This window comes from Oncorhynchus gorbuscha, linkage group LG14 (genome assembly GCF_021184085.1).
Source record: "Oncorhynchus gorbuscha isolate QuinsamMale2020 ecotype Even-year linkage group LG14, OgorEven_v1.0, whole genome shotgun sequence".
NCBI lineage: Eukaryota > Metazoa > Chordata > Actinopteri > Salmoniformes > Salmonidae > Oncorhynchus > Oncorhynchus gorbuscha.
The window spans coordinates 76,709,134-76,734,581 of NC_060186.1; the positions used below are offsets into that span (position 1 = coordinate 76,709,134).

At 42.9% G+C, this 25,448-nt stretch overlaps 1 protein-coding gene across 2 annotated transcripts in view; it reads right to left on the minus strand.

Annotated features, from left to right (window-relative positions):
- The window catches only part of LOC123995423 (zinc finger protein DPF3-like), a 55,222-nt gene that overhangs the window by 25,179 nt on the left and 4,595 nt on the right, over nucleotides 1-25,448 (minus strand). For both annotated transcript variants that reach the window (XM_046299020.1, XM_046299021.1), the window contains one exon: nucleotides 5,772-5,932. In XM_046299020.1, coding sequence (XP_046154976.1) covers nucleotides 5,772-5,932 — 161 coding nt within the window. The remainder of the gene's footprint in view (nucleotides 1-5,771; nucleotides 5,933-25,448) is intronic.

Genomic DNA, 25,448 nt, shown 5'->3' on the forward strand with positions numbered 1-25,448 from the left:
CTAATAGTCTCTCCCTTCATCTAGCAGTCTGGGCTAATAGTCTCTCCCTTCATCTAGCAGTCTGGGCTAATAGTCTCTCCCTTCATCTAGCAGTCTGGGCTAATAGTCTCTCCCTTCATCTAGCAGTCTGGGCTAATAGTCTCTCCCTTCATCTAGCAGTCTGGGCTAATAGTCTCTCCCTTCATCTAGCAGTCTGGGCTAATAGCCTCTCCCTTCATCTAGCAGTCTGGGCTAATAGTCTCTCCCTTCATCTAGCAGTCTGGGCTAATAGTCTCTCCCTTCATCTAGCAGTCTGGGCTAATAGTCTCTCCCTTCATCTAGCAGTCTGGGCTAATAGTCTCTCCCTTCATCTAGCAGTCTGGGCTAATAGTCTCTCCCTTCATCTAGCAGTCTGGGCTAATAGCATCTCCCTTCATCTATCAGTCTGGGCTAATAGCATCTCCCTTCATCTAGCAGTCTGGGCTAATAGCATCTCCCTTCATCTAGCAGTCTGGGCTAATAGTCTCTCCCTTCATCTAGCAGTCTGGGCTAATAGTCTCTCCCTTCATCTAGCAGTCTGGGCTAATAGTCTCTCCCTTCATCTAGCAGTCTGGGCTAATAGTCTCTCCCTTCATCTAGCAGTCTGGGCTAATAGTCTCTCCCTTCATCTAGCAGTCTGGGCTAATAGTCTCTCCCTTCATCTAGCAGTCTGGGCTAATAGTCTCTCCCTTCATCTAGCAGTCTGGGCTAATAGTCTCTCCCTTCATCTAGCAGTCTGGGCTAATAGTCTCTCCCTTCATCTAGCAGTCTGGGCTAGTAGTCTCTCCCTTCATCTAGCAGTCTGGGCTAATAGCATCTCCCTTCATCTAGCAGTCTGGGCTAATAGCATCTCCCTTCATCTAGCAGTCTGGGCTAATAGCATCTCCCTTCATCTAGCAGTCTGGGCTAATAGTCTCTCCCTTCATCTAGCAGTCTGGGCTAATAGTCTCTCCCTTCATCTAGCAGTCTGGGCTAATAGTCTCTCCCTTCATCTAGCAGTCTGGGCTAATAGTCTCTCCCTTCATCTTGATACCGTTACGATAAGTAGCCTACACTTGATACCGTTACGATAAGTAGCCTACACTTGATACCGTTACGATAAGTAGCCTACACTTGATACCGTTACGATAAGTAGCCTACACTTGATACCGTTACGATAAGTAGCCTACACTTGATACCGTTACGATAAGTAGCCTACACTTGATACCGTTACGATAAGTAGCCTACACTTGATACCGTTACGATAAGTAGCCTACACTTGATACCGTTACGATAAGTAGCCTACACTTGATACCGTTACGATAAGTAGCCTACACTTGATACCGTTACGATAAGTAGCCTACACTTGAGAAATGTGAAGTTTGCTTATATGACTGATTGTTAACGGAACAAATTGATGACTACAACCATCAAACCAGTAGTAGTAGTTTAAAGGATAAGAAAATTAAAACTGATGCACATTAATGTTATAACTAATATGGATGAATATGGATTAATATGGAATAATATGGATTAATATGGAATAATGTGGAATAATATGGATTAATATGGATTAATATGGATTAATATGGAATAATATGGATTAATATGGAATAATGTGGAATCATATGGATTAATATGGATTAATATGGATTCATATGGAATAATATGGATTAATATGGATTAATATGGAATAATATGGATTAATATGGAATAATATGGAATAATATGGAATAATGTGGAATAATATGGATTAATATGGAATAATGTGGAATAATATGGATTAATATGGATTAATATGGATTAATATGGATTCATATGGAATAATATGGAATAATATGGAATAATGTGGAATAATATGGATTAATGTGGAATAATGTGGAATAATATGGATTAATATGGATTAATATGGATTCATATGGATTAATATGGAATAATATGGATTAATATGGAATAATGTGGAATAATATGGATTAATATGGATTAATATGGATTAATATGGAATAATATGGATTAATATGGATTAATATGGAATAATATGGATTAATATGGAATAATGTGGAATAATATGGATTAATATGGATTAATTTGGATTCATATGGATTAATATGGAATAATATGGATTAATATGGATTAATATGGAATAATATGGATTAATATGGAATAATATGGAATAATATGGAATAATGTGGAATAATATGGATTAATACGGAGACACCTGAAACCCCACCTCTTTAAGGAATACCTAGGATAGGATAAAGTAATCCTTCTCACCCCCCCCCCTTAAAAGATTTAGATGCACTATTGTAAAGTGGCTGTTCCACTGGATGTCATAAGGTGAATGCACCAATTTGTAAGTCGCTCTGGATAAGAGCGTCTGCTAAATGACTTAAATGTAAATGTAATGTAAAATGTAATATGGAATAATATGGAATAATATGGATTCATATGGATTAATATGGATTAATATGGAATAATATGGATTAATATGGATTCATATGGAATAATATGGATTAATATGGAATAATATGGATTAATATGGAATAATATGGAATAATATGGATTAATATGGATTCATATGGAATAATATGGATTAATATGGAATAATATGGATTAATATGGATTAATATGGATTAATATGGATTCATATGGAATAATATGGATTCATATGGATTAATATGGAATAATATGGAATAATATGGATTAATATGGATTTTTGTCCATATCGCCCAGGTCTATGTTCTAGATGACTAGTCTTCTGGTTTTAAAACCATAAAAAACTGTTTAGTTTATTAAGACCAGAAATGTATCTACAGCCACTGAAAGCGTCAATACAGGGCTAAGATTGAATCGTACTATACTGGCTCCGACGCTCGTCTTATGTGTCAGGGCTTGCAAACTATTACAGACTACAAAGGGAAGCGCAGCCAAGAGCTGCCCAGTGACACGAGCCTACCGGACGAGATAAATCACTTCTAAACTCGCTTCGAGGCAATCATTACTGAGGCATGCATGAGAGCACCAGCTGTTCCGGACAACTGTGTGAACACACTCTCCGTAGCCGACGTGAGTAAGACCTTTAAACAGGTCAACATGCACAAGGCTGCGGGGCCAGACGGATTACCAGGACGTGTGCTCTGGGCATGTGCTGACCAACTGGCAGGTGTCTTCACTGACATTTTCAACCTGTCCCTGATTGAGTCTGTAATACCAACATGTTTCAAGCAGACCACCATAGTCCCTGTGCCCAAGAACACAAAGGTAACCTACCTAAATGACTACAGACCCGTAGCACTCACGTCCATAGCCATGAAGTGCTTTGAAAGGTTGGTAATGGCTCACATCAACACCATTATCCCAGAAACCTTAGACCCACTCCAATTTGCATACCGCCCATAAAGATCCCCAGATGATGCAATCTCTATTGCACTCCACACTGCCCTTTCCCACCTGGACAAAAGGAACACTTATGTGAGAATGCTGTTCATTGACTACAGCTCAGCATTCAACACCATAGTACCCTCAAAGCTCATCACTAAGCTAAGGATCCTGGGACTAAACACCTCCCTCTGCAACTGGATCCTGGACTTCCTGACAGGCCACCCCCAGGTGGTGAGGGTAGGTAGCAACACATCTGCCACGCTGATCCTCAACACTGGAGATGCCCAGGGGTGCGTGCTCAGTCCCCTCCTGTACTCCCTGTTCACCCACGCCTGCATGGCCAGGCACAACTCCAACACCACCATTAAGTTTGCAGACGACACAACAGTGGTAGGTCTGATCACTGACAATGACGAGACAGCCTATAGGGAGGAGGTCAGAGACCTGGCCGGGTGGTGCCAGAATAACAACCTATCCCTCAACGTAACCAAGACTAAGGAGATGATTGTGGACTACAGGAAAAGGAGGACCGAGCACACCCCCATTCTCATAGACGGGGCTGTTGTGGAGCAGGTTGAGAGCTTCAAGTTCCTTGGTGTCCACATCAACAACAAATTAGAATGGTCCAAACACACCAAGACAGTCCTGAAGAGGGCATGACAAAGCCTATTCCCCCTCAGGAAACTAAAAATATTTGTCATGGATCCTGAGATCCTCAAAATGTTCTACAGCTGCACCATCGAGAGCATCCTGACTGGTTGCATCGCTGCCTGGTACGGCAATTCCTCGGCCTCTGACCGCAAGGCACTACAGAGGGTTGTGCATACGGCCCAGTACATCACTGGGGCCAAGCTGCCTGCCATCCAGGACCTCTACACCAGGCGGTGTCAGAGGAAGGCCCTAAAAATTGTCAAAGACCCCAGCCATAGACTGTTCTCTCTACCACCACATGGCAAGCGGTACCGGAGTGCCATGTCTAGCACAAAAAGGCTTCTCAACAGTTTTTAAACCCAAGCCATAAGACTCCTGAACCGGTAATCAAATGGCTTCCCGGACAATTTGCATTGTGTGCCAAACCCCGACCCCTCCGTTTACACTGCTGCTACTCTCTGTTTATCATATATGCATAGTCACTTTAACTATACATTCATGTACACACTACCTCAATTGGGCTGAGCAACCAGTGCTCCCGCACATTGGCTTCCCGGGCTATCTGCATTGTGTACCGCCACCCGCCACCCCCCCTTTTACGCTGCTGCTACTCTCTGTTCATCATATATGCATAGTCACTTTAACTATGTCTACATGTACATACTACCTCAATCAGCCTGACTAACAGGTGTCTGTATGTAGCCTCGCTACTTTTATAGCCTCGTTACTGTATATAGCCTCTCTACTGTATATAGCTACTGTATATAGCCTCTCTACTGTATGTAGCCTCTCTACTGTATATAGCCTCTCTACTGTATATAGCCTCTACTGTATATAGCCTCTCTACTGTATATAGCCCCTCTACTGTATATAGCCTCTCTACTGTATATAACCTCTCTACTGTATATAGCCTCTACTGTATATAGCCTCTCTACTGTATATAGCCCCTCTACTGTATATAGCCCCTCTACTGTATATAGCCTCTCTACTGTATGTAGCCTCTCTACTGTATATAGCCTCTCTACTGTATATAACCCCTCTACTGTATATAACCTCTCTACTGTATATAGCCTCTACTGTATATAGCCTCTCTACTGTATATAGCCTCTCTACTCTCTACTGTATATAGCTGTCCTTTTACTCTACTTTTTTGTATATAGCCTCTCTACTGTAAATGTAGCCTCTCTACTGTATTTCTCTTATAGCCTCTCTACTGTATATAGCCCCTCTACTGTATATAGCCTCTCTACTGTATATAGCCTCTCTACTGTATGTAGCCTCTCTACTGTATATAGCCTCTCTACTGTATATAGTCTCTCTACTGTATATAGCCTCTCTACTGTATATAGCCTCTCTACTGTATATAGCCTCTCTACTGTATATAGCCTCTCTACTGTATATAGTCTCTCTACTGTATATAGCCTCTCTACTGTATGTAGTCTCTCTACTGTATATAGCCTCTCTACTGTATGTAGCCTCTCTACTGTATATAGCCTCTCTACTGTATATAGTCTCTCTACTGTATATAGCCTCTCTACTGTATGTAGCCTGTCCTTTTACTGTTGTTTTATTTCTTTAACTTTTTTGCACTATTGGAGCCTGTAAGTCAGCATTTCACTGTAAGGTCTAAACCTGTTGTATTCGGCTCACAAATAAACTTTATTTTGAAGGGCTATCAAGTGTCGCCCGTGTGTGTGTGTGCGCGCGTGCCATTTCTCTTCCCCAGCCTGCAGTTCACCCACCTGGCCCGCGGTGGCGCTGTTCCATCCAGATGTAGCAGTTGTTCTGGGCCACGCCAGTTTGGTTGTCCAGGAAGGGCATACGGACGCTCCGCTCGGCACACAGACGGGCGTTGTAGCTGCGACAGTGTTCTATGGCCTCCCGGTAGAACTGGTCACCTAGCCTACAGACACAAGAGAACAGAGACAGTTTTAGTTAACTTGGTTAGGTTAAGGTTAGCTTAGTAGGCTAAAGTGACTGGTTTTGTCCAACATGTCTCTGGACCCACTCACTCTCACAGTCATAATGTTGGGTTTAATGTTTTTCCCTCATAATCCTACGCTTGCAATTCAAATAATCTGAGGAAGCAGCTGGAACGGGCCTTAAACATGCTGCCAAATGTCCAGACCTCTTAATCTATCTTACATATTGGGATGCTACTTGTCTTCAGCTCACTCAGGTTCATTTAACATGCTAGAGCTATCTTAGCTAAACATATTCCCTCCGTCTCAGTCAGAGCACACAGCTGCTGTTGAGCCATCCTGCTACCAAGACATGTCCTCTGAATACCAACATTGTTAGGGTTGTTTATTAGCATGGAGACGTGCTGAGTTACTCTGTATGCATCAGCATGGCCTGGTCCAGCTGGCCAGAATAAATCAAATGCATGTCGTAGGCAGCTTTGGGAAAGTCACAGCACCACTGTGGCTTGGTGACTATGCATTACAAACACACTCCATTATCCTAACGTAGTTCGCCAACCCATAGAAAACCATTCTAACCAATTGAAAAACAGGAAACCAATCAACTCCATTATCCTAATGTATTCCTCTATCCTAATGTATTTCTACAACCTACAGCAATTGCAAAAATCAGAAACTTTCTGTCCAAAAATGATGCAGAACCATCTACCGATTGAAAGTCGGAGAAACACACTGTGGGAAGATTTTACTGTGCAAATAAACTCAGCAGAAAAAAAAGAAACGTCCTCTCACTGTCAACTGTGTTTATTTTCAGCAAACTTAACATGTGTCAATATTTGTATGAACATAACAAGATTCAACAACTGAGACATAAACTGAACAAGTTCCACAGACATATGACTAACAGAAGTGGAATAATGTGTCCCTGAACAAAGGGGGGGGGGGTTAAAATCAAAACTAACATTCAGTATCTGGTGTGGCCACCAGCTGCATTAACCTCTCTTGGGTAGTATATTCACCTCCGGATGAAAATTAAAGTAAACTGGCCCAGAAGCTAGGATATGCATATTGGTAGATTTGGATAGAAAACACTCTAAAGTTTTTAAAACTGTTAAAATAATGTCTGTGAGTATAACATAACTGTTATGGCAGGCGAAACCCCGAGGACAAACCATCCAGGGAAAAAAATAATGGAGGTCATCCAGGGAAAAAAAGAATGGAGGTCATAGGATTTTCCATTGGGTTTCTATGGTATACCCTTATTATTAGGAACCTGGCTGCAGTTCCTATGACTTCCACTAGATGTCTTTAGAAATTGTTCGATGTTTTTCTTATGAGAAATGAAGAAGTAATGCTATTCATTGTAAGTGTCACTCCAGGTGGACTCTACTGTTTTGATGCAAGTATACTGGAGCGTGCTTCACGTTGTTTTTATCCGGTATTGGGAACAGTTTATTCCATCTAAATTTTACCGATTATTTACGTTTTAGGGTACCTGAGGTTGGATTAGGAAAGTTGTTTGAAATGTTTGAACCAAGTTTACAGGTAACTTATTAGGTACTTTGTAGGCATGTTGGGAGAGTTGAAACCGGTGTATTTCTGAATCAAACCTGACAAATAAATTGACATTTTTGGGAAATAAAGAAGGACATTATCGAATATAAAAGGACCATTTGTGATGTAGCTGTGACCTTTTGGAGTGCCAACAGAAGAAGATCTTCAAAGGTAAAGCATGAATTATATCGCTATTTCTGACTTTTGTGGCGCACCTGCCTGGTTGAAATGTGATTTTCATGTGTTTGTATGCGGGGCGCTGACCTCAGATAATAGCATGTTTTGCTTTCGCCGTAAAGCCTTTTTGAAATCTGACACAGCGGCTGGATTAACAAGAAATTAAGCTTTATTTTGATGAATAACACATATATTTTCAACAATGTTAAATATTTGAATTTGGTATTTTTAAACTGCACCAGATTTGCCAGTTCTTGCTGTGAGATGTTACCCCACTCTTCCACCAAGGCACCTGCAAGTTCCCGGACATTTCTGGGGGGAATGGCCCTAGCCCTCACCCTCCAATCCAACAGGTCCCAGACGTGCTAAATGGGATTGAGATCTGGGCTCTTCGCTGGCCATGGCAGAACACTGACATTCCTGTCTTGCAGGAAATCACGCACAGAACGAGCAGTATGGCTAGTGGCATTGTCATGTTGGAGGGTCATGTCAGGATGAGCCTGCAGGAAGGATACCACATGAGGGAGGAGGATGTCTTCCCTGTAACACACAGCGTTGAGATTGCCTGCAATGACAACAAGCTCAGTCCAATGATGCTGTGACACACCGCCCCAGACCATGTCAGACCCTCCACCTCCAAATCGATCCCGCTCCAGAGTACAGGCCTCGTTGTAACGCTCATTCCTTCGACAATAAACGCGAATCCAACCATCACCCCTGGTGAGACAAAACTGCGACTCGTCAAAAAAGAGCACTTTTTACACCAGCACTGTCTGGTCCAGGTTTGTGCCCATAGACGATGTTGTTGCCTATTCTAACTATACTAACTATTCTCGAGTTTCCACCCGAGTGAGCTCGGGACAGACAGCTGTTCTTTTGTGCAAGAGAAAGTTATTTTACGACTTTTACAAGGAATATATGGGATCTTCAGATTATTATATTTTTGCTTGGTGATTATCGAGGGGGGAGATTGTCGGAAAGATTTTTCAAATAGGCCTACTGTGAGGAACTATTAGGTTATCATTAACAATGGATGTTAAAAATATAATTTAAAAAACAGACTTCGTTGACTTACTGTTTGAGGCGAAGAAATCATTACTGACAAGCTCAGTTTATTAGTGGCGGATGTGGTGAGTTAAGACAATCAGAAATCAGACATCCCCAAATGGGCATTTTCCGAGAGTTGCACGCAGCAGGCAAGGAATGCTACTTCTGTGTGCTCAGGTGCTCGCGTTCCCTTAACATTAACAAGACAGTGAAAGCAGACCGATGCTCATTGCTCACATGGAACACTCCAAGCAAAAGAACATGATTTTTTAAAACAAAACTCATACATTTATAGTTTAGGAAATAAACCAAAACTTGTTTCTCACAGTGTAGTAGCAAGTTGTGAACACTGCAAACAACGTTTCCACGCGGAGAATGAGAACGGTACATGACAGAAGGCCTAATTAGTAATACAATGCATTAACATGTATTAATACAACCAAATAACAGGGATTAACGGTTACGGTACATTTACTACTGGTCACATATGAGATGGGGAATTGATCAAAATAAACAATCAAGAGGGCAAACAATGAATAGTCCAGACAGAGTCCCCTGGTTACTAATGGAATAGTCCAGACAGAGTCCCCTGGTTAATGATGGAATGAATAGTCCAGGCAGAGTCCCCTGGTTACTGATGGAATAGTCCAGACAGAGTCCCCTGGTTACTGATGGAAGAGTCCAGACAGAGTCCCCTGGTTACTGATGGAATAGTCCAGACAGAGTCCCCTGGTTGCTGATGGAATATGTACATTTTTGTTGTGTGTCTGGTAGTGGAAACTTTGTCAGTATTGTCAAACGAGTCAAATGCACTTTAAGTAGCAACCAAAGGCTCAAACACCAATGATTTATATATAGACTAGATGACTATCAGGGGGCTCTGTTTAGAAGCTGTCGCGCCTCCATCTTGGAACTCACCCACCATTTGTTAACGTCTACATTTATTTCTGTCATGTTTATTATATTACAGACACATTAATGAATACATTTAAAATATATTATGTGAGCTTAACATACAAATAAATTAACAAAATATACAAAAACATTTTATTTTAAATGTCTGCAGGGGCCGTATTGAGTAGCTTGGATGAAAGGTGCCCAGAGTAAACGGCCTGCTCCTCAGTTCCAGTTGCTAATATATGCATATTACTATTACAGTTGGATAGAAAATACTCAGAAGTTTCTAAAACTGTTTGAATGATGTCTGTGAGTATAACAGAACTCATATGGCAGGCAAAAACCTGAGAAAAAATCCAAACAGGAAGTGGGAAATCTGAGGTTGGTCGATTTTCAACCCAGCCCCTATTGAATACACAGTGGGATATTGGTTATGTTGCACTTCCTAAGGCTTCCACTAGATGTCAACAGTCTTTAGAACTTTGTTTGAGGATTCTACTGTGAAGGGGGAGCGAATAAGGGCTGTTTGAGCCAGAGGTCTGGCAGAGTGCCACAGGCTCTGAGGCGCAGTCACGAGAGAGTTAGCTCTCCATTGCTTTTCTACAGACATAGGAATTCTCCGGTTGGAACATTATTTAATTTTTATGTTAAAAACATCCTAAAGAATGATTCCATACATCGTTTGACATGTTTCTACGGACAGTAACGGAACTTTTTGACATTTCGTCTGCAACTAGGGAATGCGCTTCATGACTTTGGATTTGTTTACCAAATGTGCTAAAAAAAATAGCTCTTTGGACATAAATGATGGACATTACCGAACTAAATCAAACATTCAATGTGGAACTGGGATTCCTGGGAGTGCATTCTGATGAAGATCATCAAAGGTAAGTGAATATTTAGGACTAATGTTGACTACCCAATATGGTGGATATCTTTTTGGCTGCTTTGTTGTCTGAACTCTGTACTCTGTATTATTGCATGGTTTGCTTTTTCCGTAAAGCTTTTTTGAAATCTGACACAGTGGTTGCATTAAGGAGAAGTGTATCTATATTTACATGTCTAACAATTGTATTTTTATCAACATTTATAATGGGTATTTCTGTAAAATGATGTGGCTCTCTGGAAAATCACCGGATGTTTTTGGAACTAGTGAACATAACGCGCCAATGTATACTGAGATTTTATAATATAAATATGCACTTTATCAAACAAAACATACATGTATTGTGTAACATGAAGTTCTATGAGTGTCATCTGATGAAGATCATTGAAGGTTAGTGATTCATTTTATCTCCATTTGTGCTTTTTGTGACTCCTCTCTTTGGCTGGAAAAATGGCTGTGTTTTTCTGTGACTTGGCGGTGACCTAACATAATCGTTTGTGGTGCCTTCGCTGTAAAGCCTATTTGAAATCGGACACTGTGGTTGGATTAACAACAAGATTACCTTTAAAATGGTATAAAATACATGTATGTTTGAGGAATTTTAATTATGAGATTTCTGTTATTGGAATTTGGCGCCCTGCACTTTCAGTGGCTGTTGTCATATAAATCCCGTTAACGGGATTGCAGCCCTAAGAAGTTTAATTAAAGTATACTTTTTGGAGATTACTAATGTTACTGTCCCCACTACAACACAAAAATACTTACATACATTAATTTTTTCCTTGAAACATTTAACTGAAATACTGTAGAATTCTATTCAGGGCCAATATGGCCGACCCGTGGCTTCAAAGCCTCTCAATGGTCAATACAAAACATCAGCAATCCAGGGTTTATGTGCTTATATATCATTGGTACACACACACACACACACACACACACACACACACACACACACACACACACACACACACACACACACACACACACACACACACACACACACACACACACACACACACACACACACACACACACACACACACACACACACACACACACACACACACACACACACACACACAGTGAAAGGCCAATGGAATGTTTTCAGAGGGAAGGACAGGAGGGGAGGACAGGAGAGGAGGGGAGGACAGGAGAGGAGGGGAGGACAGGAGAGGAGAACAGCAGAGGAGGGGAGGGAAAGGGAGAGGAGAGGAGAGAAAGGGAGAGGAGAGGAGAGGAGAGGAGAGGAGAGGAGAGGAGAGGAGAGGAGAGGAGAGGAGAGGAGAGGAGAGGAGAGGAGAGGAGAGGAGAGGAGAGGAGAGGAGAGGAGACTTAGGACTTAGAGGTAAAGGAGGAGGGAGAAGGAGGGAGACAAGGAGGGAGAGGAGGATGGAGAGGAGGGAGAGGGGGGGGAGAGGGATACTGGGAGAGGGAGACTGGGAGAGAGGGAGAGATGGGGGAGAGAGGGAGACTGGGAGAGAGGGAGAGATGGGGAGGGAGAGAGGGAGACTGGGAGAGAGGGAGAGATGGCGAGGGAGAGAGGGAGACTGGGAGAGAGGGAGAGATGGCGAGGGAGAGAGGGAGACTGGGAGAGAGATTGAGACTCCAGATCTACTTTGGTTTTGATCTGTGGGCTGAGGATTACTTTACAGCACAGTGGATCACTGAGGATTAATTTACAGCAGAGTGGATCACTGAGGATTACTTTACAGCACAGTGGATCACTGAGGATTACTTTACAGCATAGTGGATCACTGAGGATTACTTTACAGCACAGTGGATCACTGAGGATTACTTTACAGCATAGTGGATCACTGAGGATTACTTTACAGCACAGTGGATCACTGAGGATTACTTTACAGCATAGTGGATCACTGAGGATTACTTTACAGCACAGTGGATCACTGAGGATTACTTTACAGCATAGTGGATCACTGAGGATTACTTTACAGCATAGTGGATCACTGAGGATTACTTTACAGCACAGTGGATCACTGAGGATTACTTTACAGCACAGTGGATCACTGAGGATTACTTTACAGCACAGTGGATCACTGAGGATTACTTTACAGCAGAGTGGATCACTGAGGATTACTTTACAGCACAGTGGATCACTGAGGATTACTTTACAGCATAGTGGATCACTGAGGATTACTTTACAAAATAGTGGATCACTGAGGATTACTTTACAGCACAGTGGATCACTGAGGATTACTTTACAGCAGAGTGGATCACTGAGGATTACTTTACAGCATAGTGGATCACTGAGGATTACTTTACAGCACAGTGGATCACTGAGGATTACTTTACAGCATAGTGGATCACTGAGGATTACTTTACAGCACAGTGGATCACTGAGGATTACTTTACAGCATAGTGGATCACTGAGGATTACTTTACAGCATAGTGGTACTCACTCCAAACTAATTCCATATGTTGTATGACATACCAAAAATAATGTCTCTGTACATACTCCCCCTCCCTTCAGACAGAGCCTACACACAGAAACACACACACTCACACCCCTCCCCTCTCATACACAACCAGGTCTCATAGTTTCACTTTGAAATTCGACGTATTGTCTATTTTTTCCCTCATTAATTCTGCGTGGTTACAGGTATAACACAGAATCAACTCAAAAAGGTTAAATGTATTAATTCAGAGAGTTTAAGGGTCAGGACCTAGGGTTTGGGGAAGGCTTAAAACAAAATAATTACAAACAACACGCTGTTTCCATCAAGTATTCTCGTGCCTCAGAGCATCATGAGTTGACCCCATTGCAGGTCAATAGTTTTTAGTCTTTTTGGTGCCGAGGAAAGGCATATATCGATGTTTCTTTTTTTCAAACATCCAAAATCGAAGTCTATTTCTAGTGGTCAGCCTGCTCATACATAGTCCACACACACACACACACACACACACACACACACACACACACACACACACACACACACACACACACACACACACACACACACACACACACACACACACACACACACACACACACACACACACAGTCCCCCCCCCACACACACACACAGTCCCTCCCCACCCCCCACACACACACACACACACACACCCTGTCCCTCTCCCCCCCCCCCCCCCACACACACACACTGCCCCCCCCACACACACACCCCTCTACCTCTCCCCCCACAAACACACACACCCTGTCCCCCCCCACACACACACACACATCCCTCTACCTCTCCCCCACACACACACACACACACACACCCTGTCCCCCCCACACACACACATCCCTCTACCTCTCCCCCCACACACACACACACACACACACACCCTGTCCCTCTCCCCCACACACACACCCTGCCCCCCCCCCCACACACACACACACCCTGCCCCCCCCCCCCACACACACATCCCTCTACCTCTCCCATGATACATTCAGCCTACACACAGCTGCTCCAGTGTTTAGAGTGCAGGTTGGACTGAAAGCACACAGCAAATTCCCCCCAGACAGACAATTCCCCCATCACTCACTTTAGTTCCCTCTCCCTCTCATGCAAAATGGGGGCGTAGGCCAAACGTCTGTAGGCCAAACACACACACACACACAGAGCCCCCTCTCACGCCAAAACACACACACCTTCTCCAAAACATTTCCCCTCTGCACAGCCCTCTCCTTAATCTACACATACACAGAGCCCCCTTTCTCACTTCAAAACACACACCCCTTCTCCAAAACATTTCCCCTCCGCACAGCCCTCTCCCTAATCTACACACACAGAGCCCCCCCCCCCCCCCCCCCCCCCCGACCACCTCTACATCCCCCGTGGGTATTCCCTTCGAACAGTTCAAATCACGGAGACAAATATTTTCAGTGAGTGCACAGCACGCGACCCTTGGGGCGGCAGCGTAGCCTAGTGGTTAGAGCGTTGGACTAGTAACCGGAAGGTTGCAAGTTCAAACCCCTGAGCTGACAAGGTACAAATCTGTCGTTCTGCCCCTGAACAGGCAGTTAACCCACTGTATCTAGGCCGTCATTGAAATTAAGAATTTGTTCTTAACTGATCTTGCCTGGTTAAATAAAGGTAAAATAATAAAATAAAAAGATATAGGCCATTGTGGCCGCCTATCTATGGCATATCAGCAATATTTCCCCCTTATATGGACAGATCCTAGATCAGAATCAATAGGATTATATGGACAGATCCTAGATCAGAATCAATAGGATTATATGGACAGATCCTAGATCCGAATCAATAGGATTATATGGACAGATCCTAGATCAGAATCAATAGGATTATATGGACAGATCCTAGATCAGAATCAATAGGATTATATGGACAGATCCTAGATCAGAATCAATAGGATTATATGGACAGATCAGCATTCCTACTCTGAGAAAAGGCCCAGGTCTCTTTCGTACCTCAGAAAACTGAAAATAAAAGGGTAAATACACATGAATAACATCTATAATTCAGTTTTAGACAGGAGATCAGATCAAATAAACATGAATAATGGTCTGAGACGCCAGACAAGGTGTTATACGATGTGCCAGGGCGGCAGGTAGCCTAGTGGTTAGAGTGGAGGGGCGGCAGGTAGCCTAGTGGTTAGAGTGGGGGCGGCAGGTAGCCTAGTGGTTAGAGTGGAGGGGCGGCAGGTAGCCTAGTGGTTAGAGTGGGGGCGGCAGGTAGCCTAGTGGTTAGAGTGGAGGGGCGGCAGGTAACCTAGTGGTTAGAGTGGAGGGGCGGCAGGTAGCCTAGTGGTTAGAGTGGAGGGGCGGCAGGTAGCCTAGTGGTTAGAGTGGAGGGGCGGCAGGTAGCCTAGTGGTTAGAGTGGGGGCGGCAGGTAGCCTAGTGGTTAGAGTGGAGGGGCGGCAGGTAGCCTAGTGGTTAGAGTGGAGGGGCGGCAGGTAGCCTAGTGGTTAGAGTGGAGGGGCGGCAGGTAGCCTAGTGGTTAGAGTGGAGGGGCGGCAGGTAGCCTAGTGGTTAGAGTGGAGGGGCGGCAGGTAGCCTAGTGGTTAGAGTGGAGGGGCGGCAGGTAGCCTAGTGGTTAGAGTGGAGGGGCGGCAGGTAGCCTAGTGGTTAGAGTGGAGGGGCGGCAGGTAGCCTAGTGTTTAGAGTGGAGGGATGGCAGGTAGCCTAGTGGTTAGAGTGGAGGGGCGGCAGGTAGCCTAGTGGTTAGAGTGGAGGGGCGGCAGGTAGCCTAGTGGTTAGAGTGGAGGGGCGGCAGGTAGCCTAGTGGTTAGAGTGGAGGGGCGGCAGGTAGCCTAGTGGTTAGAGTGGAGGGGCGGCAGGTAGCCTAGTGGTTAGAGTGGAGGGGCGGCAGGTAGCCTAGTGGTTAGAGTGGAGGGGCGGCAGGTAGCCTAGTGGTTAGAGTGGAGGGCGGCAGGTAGCCTAGTGGTTAGAGTGGAGGGGCGGCAGGTAGCCTAGTGGTTAGAGTGGAGGGGCGGCAGGTAGCCTAGTGGTTAGAGTGGAGGGGCGGCAGGTAGCCTAGTGGTTAGAGTGGAGGGGCGGCAGGTAGCCTAGTGGTTAGAGTGGAGGGGTGGCAGGTAGCCTAGTGGTTAGAGTGGAGGGGCGGCAGGTAGCCTAGTGGTTAGAGTGGAGGGGTGGCAGGTAGCCTAGTGGTTAGAGTGGAGGGGCGGCAAGTAGCCTAGTGGTTAGAGTGTTGGACTAGTAACCGGAAGGTTGCAAGTTCAAATCCCCGAGCTGACAAGGTACAAATCTGTTGTACTGCCCCTGAACAGGCAGTTAACCCACTGTTCCGAGGCTGTCATTGAAAATAAAAATGGGTTCTTAACTGACTTGCCTAGTTAAATAAACATCTTGTCTGTTGTGTAACAACGTGTGCTTCCCTAATCCCAGACACAACAGGCTCAAAAACAACATCATTCCAGATGTCCTGTTCCATGTAGGTTAGTTAAATTGGTAATAACTCAACCCATTCTGACAGAGAATAAACTTACTCGTTGGTAATAACTCAACTCATTCTGACAGAGAATAGCCTTACTCGTTGGTAATAACTCAACCCATTCTGACAGAGAATAACCTTACTCGTTGGTAATTACATCGTAATAACTCAACTCATTCTGACAGAGAATAGCCTTACTCGTTGGTAATTACATCGTAATAACTCAACCCATTCTGGCAGAGAATAGCCTTACTCGTTGGTAATTACATCGTAATAACTGAACCCATTCTGACAGAGAATAAACTTACTCGTTGGTAATTACATCGTAATAACTCAACCCATTCTGACAGAGAATAGCCTTACTCGTTGGTAATTACATCGTAATAACTCAACCCATTCTGGCAGAGAATAGCCTTACTCGTTGGTAATTACATCGTAATAACTCAACCCATTCTGACAGAGAATAAACTTACTCGTTGGTAATTACATCGTAATAACTCAACCCATTCTGACAGAGAATAGCCTTACTCGTTGGTAATTACATCGTAATAACTCAACCCATTCTGACAGAGAATAAACTTACTCGTTGGTAATTACATCGTAATAACTCAACTCATTCTGACAGAGAATAGCCTTACTCGTTGGTAATTACATCGTAATAACTCAACTCATTCTGATAGAGAATAGCCTTACTCGTTGGTAATTACATCGTAATAACTCAACCCATTCTGACAGAGAATAGCCTTACTCGTTGGTAATAACTCAACTCATTCTGACAGAGAATAGCCTTACTCGTTGGTAATTACATCGTAATAACTCAACCCATTCTGACAGAGAATAGCCTTACTCGTTGGTAATAACTCAACCCATTCTGACAGAGAATAACCTTACTCGTTGGTAATTACATCGTAATAACTCAACTCATTCTGACAGAGAATAGCCTTACTCGTTGGTAATTACATCGTAATAACTCAACCCATTCTGGCAGAGAATAGCCTTACTCGTTGGTAATTACATCGTAATAACTCAACCCATTCTGACAGAGAATAAACTTACTCGTTGGTAATTACATCGTAATAACTCAATCCATTCTGACAGAGAATAGCCTTACTCGTTGGTAATTACATCGTAATAACTCAACTCATTCTGATAGAGAATAGCCTTACTCGTTGGTAATTACATCGTAATAACTCAACTCATTCTGACAGAGAATAGCCTTACTCGTTGGTAATAACTCAACTCATTCTGACAGAGAATAGCCTTACTCGTTGGTAATTACATCGTAATAACTCAACCCATTCTGACAGAGAATAGCCTTACTCGTTGGTAATAACTCAACCCATTCTGACAGAGAATAACCTTACTCGTTGGTAATTACATCGTAATAACTCAACTCATTCTGACAGAGAATAGCCTTACTCGTTGGTAATTACATCGTAATAACTCAACCCATTCTGGCAGAGAATAGCCTTACTCGTTGGTAATTACATCGTAATAACTCAACCCATTCTGACAGAGAATAAACTTACTCGTTGGTAATTACATCGTAATAACTCAATCCATTCTGACAGAGAATAGCCTTACTCGTTGGTAATTACATCGTAATAACTCAACCCATTCTGACAGAGAATAAACTTACTCGTTGGTAATTACATCGTAATAACTCAACTCATTCTGACAGAGAATAGCCTTACTCGTTGGTAATTACATCGTAATAACTCAACTCATTCTGATAGAGAATAGCCTTACTCATTGGTAATTACATCGTAATAACTCAACCCATTCTGACAGAGAATAGCCTTACTCGTTGGTAATTACATCGTAATAACTCAACCCATTCTGACAGAGAATAGCCTTACTCGTTGGTAATTACATCGTAATAACTCAACCCATTCTGACAGAGAATAAACTTACTCGTTGTTAATTACATCGTAATAACTCAACTCATTCTGACAGAGAATAGCCTTACTCGTTGGTAATTACATCGTAATAACTCAACTCATTCTGATAGAGAATAGCCTTACTCGTTGGTAATTACATCGTAATAACTCAACCCATTCTGACAGAGAATAGCCTTACTCGTTGGTAATAACTCAACTCATTCTGACAGAGAATAGCCTTACTCGTTGGTAATTACATCGTAATAACTCAACCCATTCTGACAGAGAATAGCCTTACTCGTTGGTAATAACTCAACCCATTCTGACAGAGAATAACCTTACTCGTTGGTAATTACATCGTAATAACTCAACTCATTCTGACAGAGAATAGCCTTACTCGTTGGTAATTACATCGTAATAACTCAACCCATTCTGGCAGAGAATAAACTTACTCGTTGGTAATTACATCGTAATAACTCAACCCATTCTGACAGAGAATAGCCTTACTCGTTGGTAATTACATCGTAATAACTCAACCCATTCTGACAGAGAATAGCCTTACTCGTTGGTAATTACATCGTAATAACTCAACCCATTCTGACAGAGAATAAACTTACTCGTTGGTAATTACATCGTAATAACTCAACTCATTCTGACAGAGAATAACCTTACTCGTTGGTAATTACATCGTAATAACTCAACTCATTCTGATAGAGAATAGCCTTACTCGTTGGTAATTACATCGTAATAACTCAACTCATTCTGATAGAGAATAGCCTTACTCATTGGTAATTACATCGTAATAACTCAACCCATTCTGACAGAGAATAGCCATACTCGTTGGTAATAACTCAACTCATTCTGACAGAGAATAGCCTTACTCGTTGGTAATTACATCGTAATAACTCAACCCATTCTGACAGAGAATAGCCTTACTCGTTGGTAATAACTCAACCCATTCTGACAGAGAATAACCTACTCGTTGGTAATTACTCGTAATAACTCAACTCATTCTGACAGAGAATAATTACATCGTAATAACTCAACTCATTCTGACAGAGAATAGCCTTACTCGTTGGTAATTACATCGTAATAACTCAACCCATTCTGGCAGAGAATAGCCTTACTCGTTGGTAATTACATCGTAATAACTCAACCCATTCTGACAGAGAATAAACTTACTCGTTGGTAATTACATCGTAATAACTCAACCCATTCTGACAGAGAATAGCCTTACTCGTTGGTAATTACATCGTAATAACTCAACCCATTCTGACAGAGAATAAACTTACTTGTTGGTAATTACATCGTAATAACTCAACCCATTCTGACAGAGAATAAACTTACTCGTTGGTAATTACATCGTAATAACTCAACTCATTCTGACAGAGAATAGCCTTACTCGTTGGTAATTACATCGTAATAACTCAACTCATTCTGATAGAGAATAGCCTTACTCGTTGGTAATTACATCGTAATAACTCAACCCATTCTGACAGAGAATAGCCTTACTCGTTGGTAATTACATCGTAATAACTCAACCCATTCTGACAGAGAATAAACTTACTCGTTGGTAATTACATCGTAATAACTCAACCCATTCTGACAGAGAATAGCCTTACTCGTTGGTAATTACATCGTAATAACTCAACCCATTCTGACAGAGAATAAACTTACTCGTTGGTAATTACATCGTAATAACTCAACCCATTCTGACAGAGAATAAACTTACTCGTTGGTAATTACATCGTAATAACTCAACTCATTCTGACAGAGAATAGCCTTACTCGTTGGTAATTACATCGTAATAACTCAACTCATTCTGATAGAGAATAGCCTTACTCGTTGGTAATTACATCGTAATAACTCAACCCATTCTGACAGAGAATAGCCTTACTCGTTGGTAATAACTCAACTCATTCTGACAGAGAATAGCCTTACTCGTTGGTAATTACATCGTAATAACTCAACCCATTCTGACAGAGAATAGCCTTACTCGTTGGTAATAACTCAACCCATTCTGACAGAGAATAACCTTACTCGTTGGTAATTACATCGTAATAACTCAACTCATTCTGACAGAGAATAGCCTTACTCGTTGGTAATTACATCGTAATAACTCAACCCATTCTGGCAGAGAATAAACTTACTCGTTGGTAATTACATCGTAATAACTCAACCCATTCTGACAGAGAATAGCCTTACTCGTTGGTAATTACATCGTAATAACTCAACCCATTCTGACAGAGAATAGCCTTACTCGTTGGTAATTACATCGTAATAACTCAACCCATTCTGACAGAGAATAAACTTACTCGTTGGTAATTACATCGTAATAACTCAACCCATTCTGACAGAGAATAGCCTTACTCGTTGGTAATTACATCGTAATAACTCAACCCATTCTGACAGAGAATAAACTTACTCGTTGGTAATTACATCGTAATAACTCAACTCATTCTGACAGAGAATAGCCTTACTCGTTGGTAATTACATTGTAATAACTCAACTCATTCTGACAGAGAATAACCTTACTCGTTGGTAATTACATCGTAATAACTCAACCCGTTCTGACAGAGAATAGCCTTACTCGTTGGTAATTACATCGTAATAACTCGCATTACGTTTGAAAGTCTCATTAAAATGCTTAGACTAAATCCATAGGAGAAGATCCAGTCCACTGCTATTGTGCTAAGTCCTCCTCCTGTTCCACTACAGACCCATGGGACAGACTGCCTTATTATACTAATGTAGGTTGGGACCAATGGGACACGTGTCTCTGTAGTGGGAGGAGTTGGCCCTGTCCTTGTGACCCCCTGTTGTTTTGGGAGGGATCCTCCGTGGCTGTGTGTGTGTGTGTGTGTGTGTGTGTGTGTGTGTGTGTGTGTGTGTGTGTGTGTGTGTGTGTGTGTGTGTGTGTGTGTGTGTGTGTGTGTGTGTGTGTGTGTGTGTGTGTGTGTGTGTGTGTGTGTGTGTGTGTGTGTGTGTGTGTGTGTGTGTGTGTGTGTGTTTAGGGGAGAAGGATGAGGGTCCTGGTGAGCAGATGGGGCTTTCCCCCTCTATCTTGTCCTCGCTCTGTCTCCCTCTCTCTCTCTCTCCCTTTCTCTCTCTCTCCCTCTCTCTCTCCCTTTCTCTCTCTCTCCCTTTCTCTCTCTCCCTTTCTCTCTCTCTCCCTTTCTCTGTCTCTCTCCCTTTCTGTCTCCCTTTCTTTCTGTCTCCCTCCCTCTCTCTCTGTCTCCCTCTCTCTCTCTCTCCCCTTTTCTCTCTATTCAAATAAATTCAAAGAGCTTTTTGAAATGGAAAACATATGCCAAAGCAAGTGAAATAAACTCAGCATAAAAAGAAACGTCCTCTCACTGTCAACTGCGTTAATTTGAAGCAAACTTAACATGCGTAAATATTTGTATGAACATAACAAGATTCAACAACTGAGACATAAACTGAACAAGTTCCACAGACATGTGACTAACAGAAGTGGAATAATGTGTCCCTGAACAAAGGGGGGGTCAAAATCAAAAGTAACAGTCAGTATCTGGTGTGGCCACCAGCTGCATTAAGTGCTGCAGTGCATCTCCTCCTCATGGACTGCACCAGATTTGCCAGTTATTGTTATGAGATGTTACCCCACTCTTCCACCAAGGCACCTGTTCCCAGACATTTCTGGGGGAAATGGCCCTCACCCTCTGATCCAACAGGTCCTAGACGTGCTAAATGGGATTGAGTTCCGGGCTCTTTGTTGGCCATGGCAGAACACTGACATTCCTGACTTGCAGGAAATCAGGCACAGAACGAGCAGTATGGCTGGTGGCATTGTCATGCTGGAGGGTCATGTCAGGATGAGCCTGCAGGAAGGATACCACATGAGGGAGGAGGATGTCTTCCCTGTAACGCACAGCGTTGAGGTTGCCTGCAATGACAACAAGCTCAGTCCGATGATGCTGTGACACACAGCATCCACCTCCAAAACGATCCCGCTCCAGAGTACAGGCCTCGGTGTAACGCTCATTCCTCGGACGATAACCGTGAATCCGACCATCACCCCTAGTGAGACAAAACCGCGACTCGTTAGTGAAGAGCACTTTTTGCCCGTCCTGTCTGGTCCAGTGATGGTGGGTTTGTGCCCATAGGCAATGTTGTTGCTGGTGATGTCTGGTGAGGACCTGCCTTACAACAGCCCTACAAGCCCTCAGTCCAATCTCTCTCAGCTTATGGCGGACAGTCTGAGCACTGATTGAGGTATTGTGCGTTCCTGGTGTAATTTGGGCAGTTATTGTTGTCATCCTGTACCTGTCCCGCAGGTGGGACGTTCGGATGTACCGCTACTGTGCAGCTGTCTTAGGCGTCTCACAGTACAGACATTGCAATTTATTGCCCTGGCCAAATCTGCAGTCCTCATGCCTCTTTGCAGCATGCCTAAGGCACATTCACGCAGATGAAAAGTGACCCTGGGCATCTTTCTTTTGGTGTTTTTCAGAGTCAGTAGAAAGGCCTCTTTCGTGTCCTAAGTTTTCATAACTGTGACCTTAATTGCCTACCGTCTGTAAGCTGTTAGTGTTTTAACGACCGTTCCACAGGTGCATGTTCATTAATTGTTTATGGTTCATTGAACAAGCATGGGAAACAGTGTTTAAACACTTTACATTGAAGATCTGTGAAGTTATTTGGAATTTTACAAATTATCTTTGAAAGACAGTGTCCTGAAAAAGGGACATTTCTTTTTTTGCGGAGTTAAAAATAATAAACAAAAGTTAACTAAACAACCATTTTAAAGGAATAGGAGACATTTCACATCATATTACGACTCTCTCTCTCCCGCTCTCTCTCCCTCTCTCTCTCTCTCTCTCTCTCTCTCTCTCTCTCTCTCTCTCTCTCTCTCTCTCTCTCTCTCTCTCTCTCTCTCTCTCTCTCTCTCTCTCTCTCTCTTTCTCTCTCTCTCTCTCTCTCTCTCTCTCTCTCTCTCTCTCTCTCTCTCTCTCTCTCTCTCTCTCTCTCTCTCTCTCTCTCTCTCTCTCTCTCTCTCTCTCTCTCTCTCTCTCTCTCTCTCTCTCTCTCTCTCTCTCTCTCTCTCTCTCTCTCTCTCTCTCTCCCTAACTCTCTCCCCTCCCCTAACTTCAAACATTTGAAGTTAATACCTAAACTTAACATTGAACACTTTCAAATTTGGCGTTTGGAAGAAATTTGACATCGTATAAAAAAGGTTTTATTTTCTGCAGAGAACAGCATACAAGCCATGGATAATGACCCACTGTCTCAAACCAGGAAGTCAGAATAGCTCCTATCAACAGAACACACAGATGCACCCTTCTCATCTGTCCATCTCATAAGCATGGATTTTACGTATATACATGCCACATGAGGTTGGTGGAACCTTAATTGGGGAGAATGGGCTTGTGGTAATGACTGGAGGGGAATCAGTGGAATGGTAACAAACACATCAGACACATGGTTTCCATGGTTTCCAGGTGGTTAATGCCATTCCATTTGCTCGTTCCGGACATTATTTGAGCCGTCAGCAGCCGCCTGTGATAGATGCATTCCCTCTTGTTAAAGCTGCAATATGCCACTGAGTGATAGATCTGTCGTTCACATTGAAAGCAAGTCTAAGACGCAGTAGATCTGTTCTACGTGTGCAATTTCTATGCTTCCCGTTCTTACGTTTCATTTGTTTCCTGCATCTTTTACTTTTCGGTTATGTACACCAACCTCAAAACAGTGGAAAATACAATATTTTGGGGTTATGGAAAATATATTTCCCAGCGGTTTAGATGGTACAATGATTCTCTACAATGTACTAGCTTGTTTAGTCACATTAAACTGAAATTACAAAATGGCAGTACGATTTCTGCATAGTGCATTTTCTTTTTTAAATGTGTTTTATTTTATGCAGAGATCAGGAGACCAAAGCCATTGATAACAAACCTCCCACTGTCTCAAACCAGGAAGAAGGCCAGAATAGCTCTTATCAATAGAACAGGGCTGTTGTTGCCGGCTAAGTGCAAACCCAACACCTCTCATAGAATCAAAACAGTCAGAGGGAAACCACTCAACCTAATGTGATAAGGCTCTAGCACAAAGAGGATATATTCTAATATCTGATTTATATATATACACATGGTCTTCAAAAAGTATTCAGGCTCTTAGACTTTTCCACATTTTGTTAGGTTACAGCCTTATTCTAAAGTGGATTAAATTGTTTTTATTTTCCTCATCAATCTACACACAATACCCCATAATGACAAATCAAAAACAGGGGTTTAGAAATTGTTGCAAATTTGTTCATAAAAAAAAAATGAAATATCACATTTACATAAGTATTCAGACCCTTTACTACGTACTTTGTTGAAGCACCTTTGGCAGCGATTACAGCCTCTAGTCTTCTTGGGTATGATGCTATAAGCATGGCACACCTGTATTTGGGGAGTTTCTCCTAATCTTCTCTGCACATCCTCTCAAGCTCTGTCAGGTTGGATGGGGGAGTTGCAGTGCACTTGGGGTCGTTGTCCTGTTGGAAGATGAACCTTCACCCCAGTCAGAGGTCCTGAGTGCTCTGGAGCAAGTTTTCATCAAGGATCTCTCTGTACTTTGCTCCGTTCATCTTTCCCTCGATCCTGACTAGTCTCCCAGTCCCCGCAGCTGAAAAACATCCCCACAACATAATGCTGCCACTACAATGCTTCACTGTAGGGACGGTGCCTGGTTTCCTCCAGATGTAACGCTTGGCATTCAGGCCAAATAGTTCAATCTTGGTTTTAATCAGAGAATCTTGTTTCTTATGGTCTGAGAGTCTTTAGGTGCCTTTTGGTAAACTCCAAGTGGGCTGTCATGTGCCTTTTACTGAGTGGCTTCTGTCTGGCCACTCTACCATAAAGGTCTGATTGGTGGAGTGCTGCAGAGATGGTTGTCTTTCCGGGAGGTTCTCTTATCTCCACAGAGGAACTCTAGAGCTCTGTCAGAGTGACCATCGGGTTCTTGGTCACCTCCCTGGCCAAGGCCCTTCTCTTACGATTTCTCAGTTTGGCCGGGCGGCCTGCTCTAGGAAGAGTCTTGGTGATTCCAAACTTCTTACATTTAAGAATGATGGAGGTCACTGCGTTCTTGGGGACCTTCAATGTTGCAGAAATGTTTTGGTACCCTTCCCCAGATTTGTGCCTCGACACAATCCTGTCTCAGAGCTCA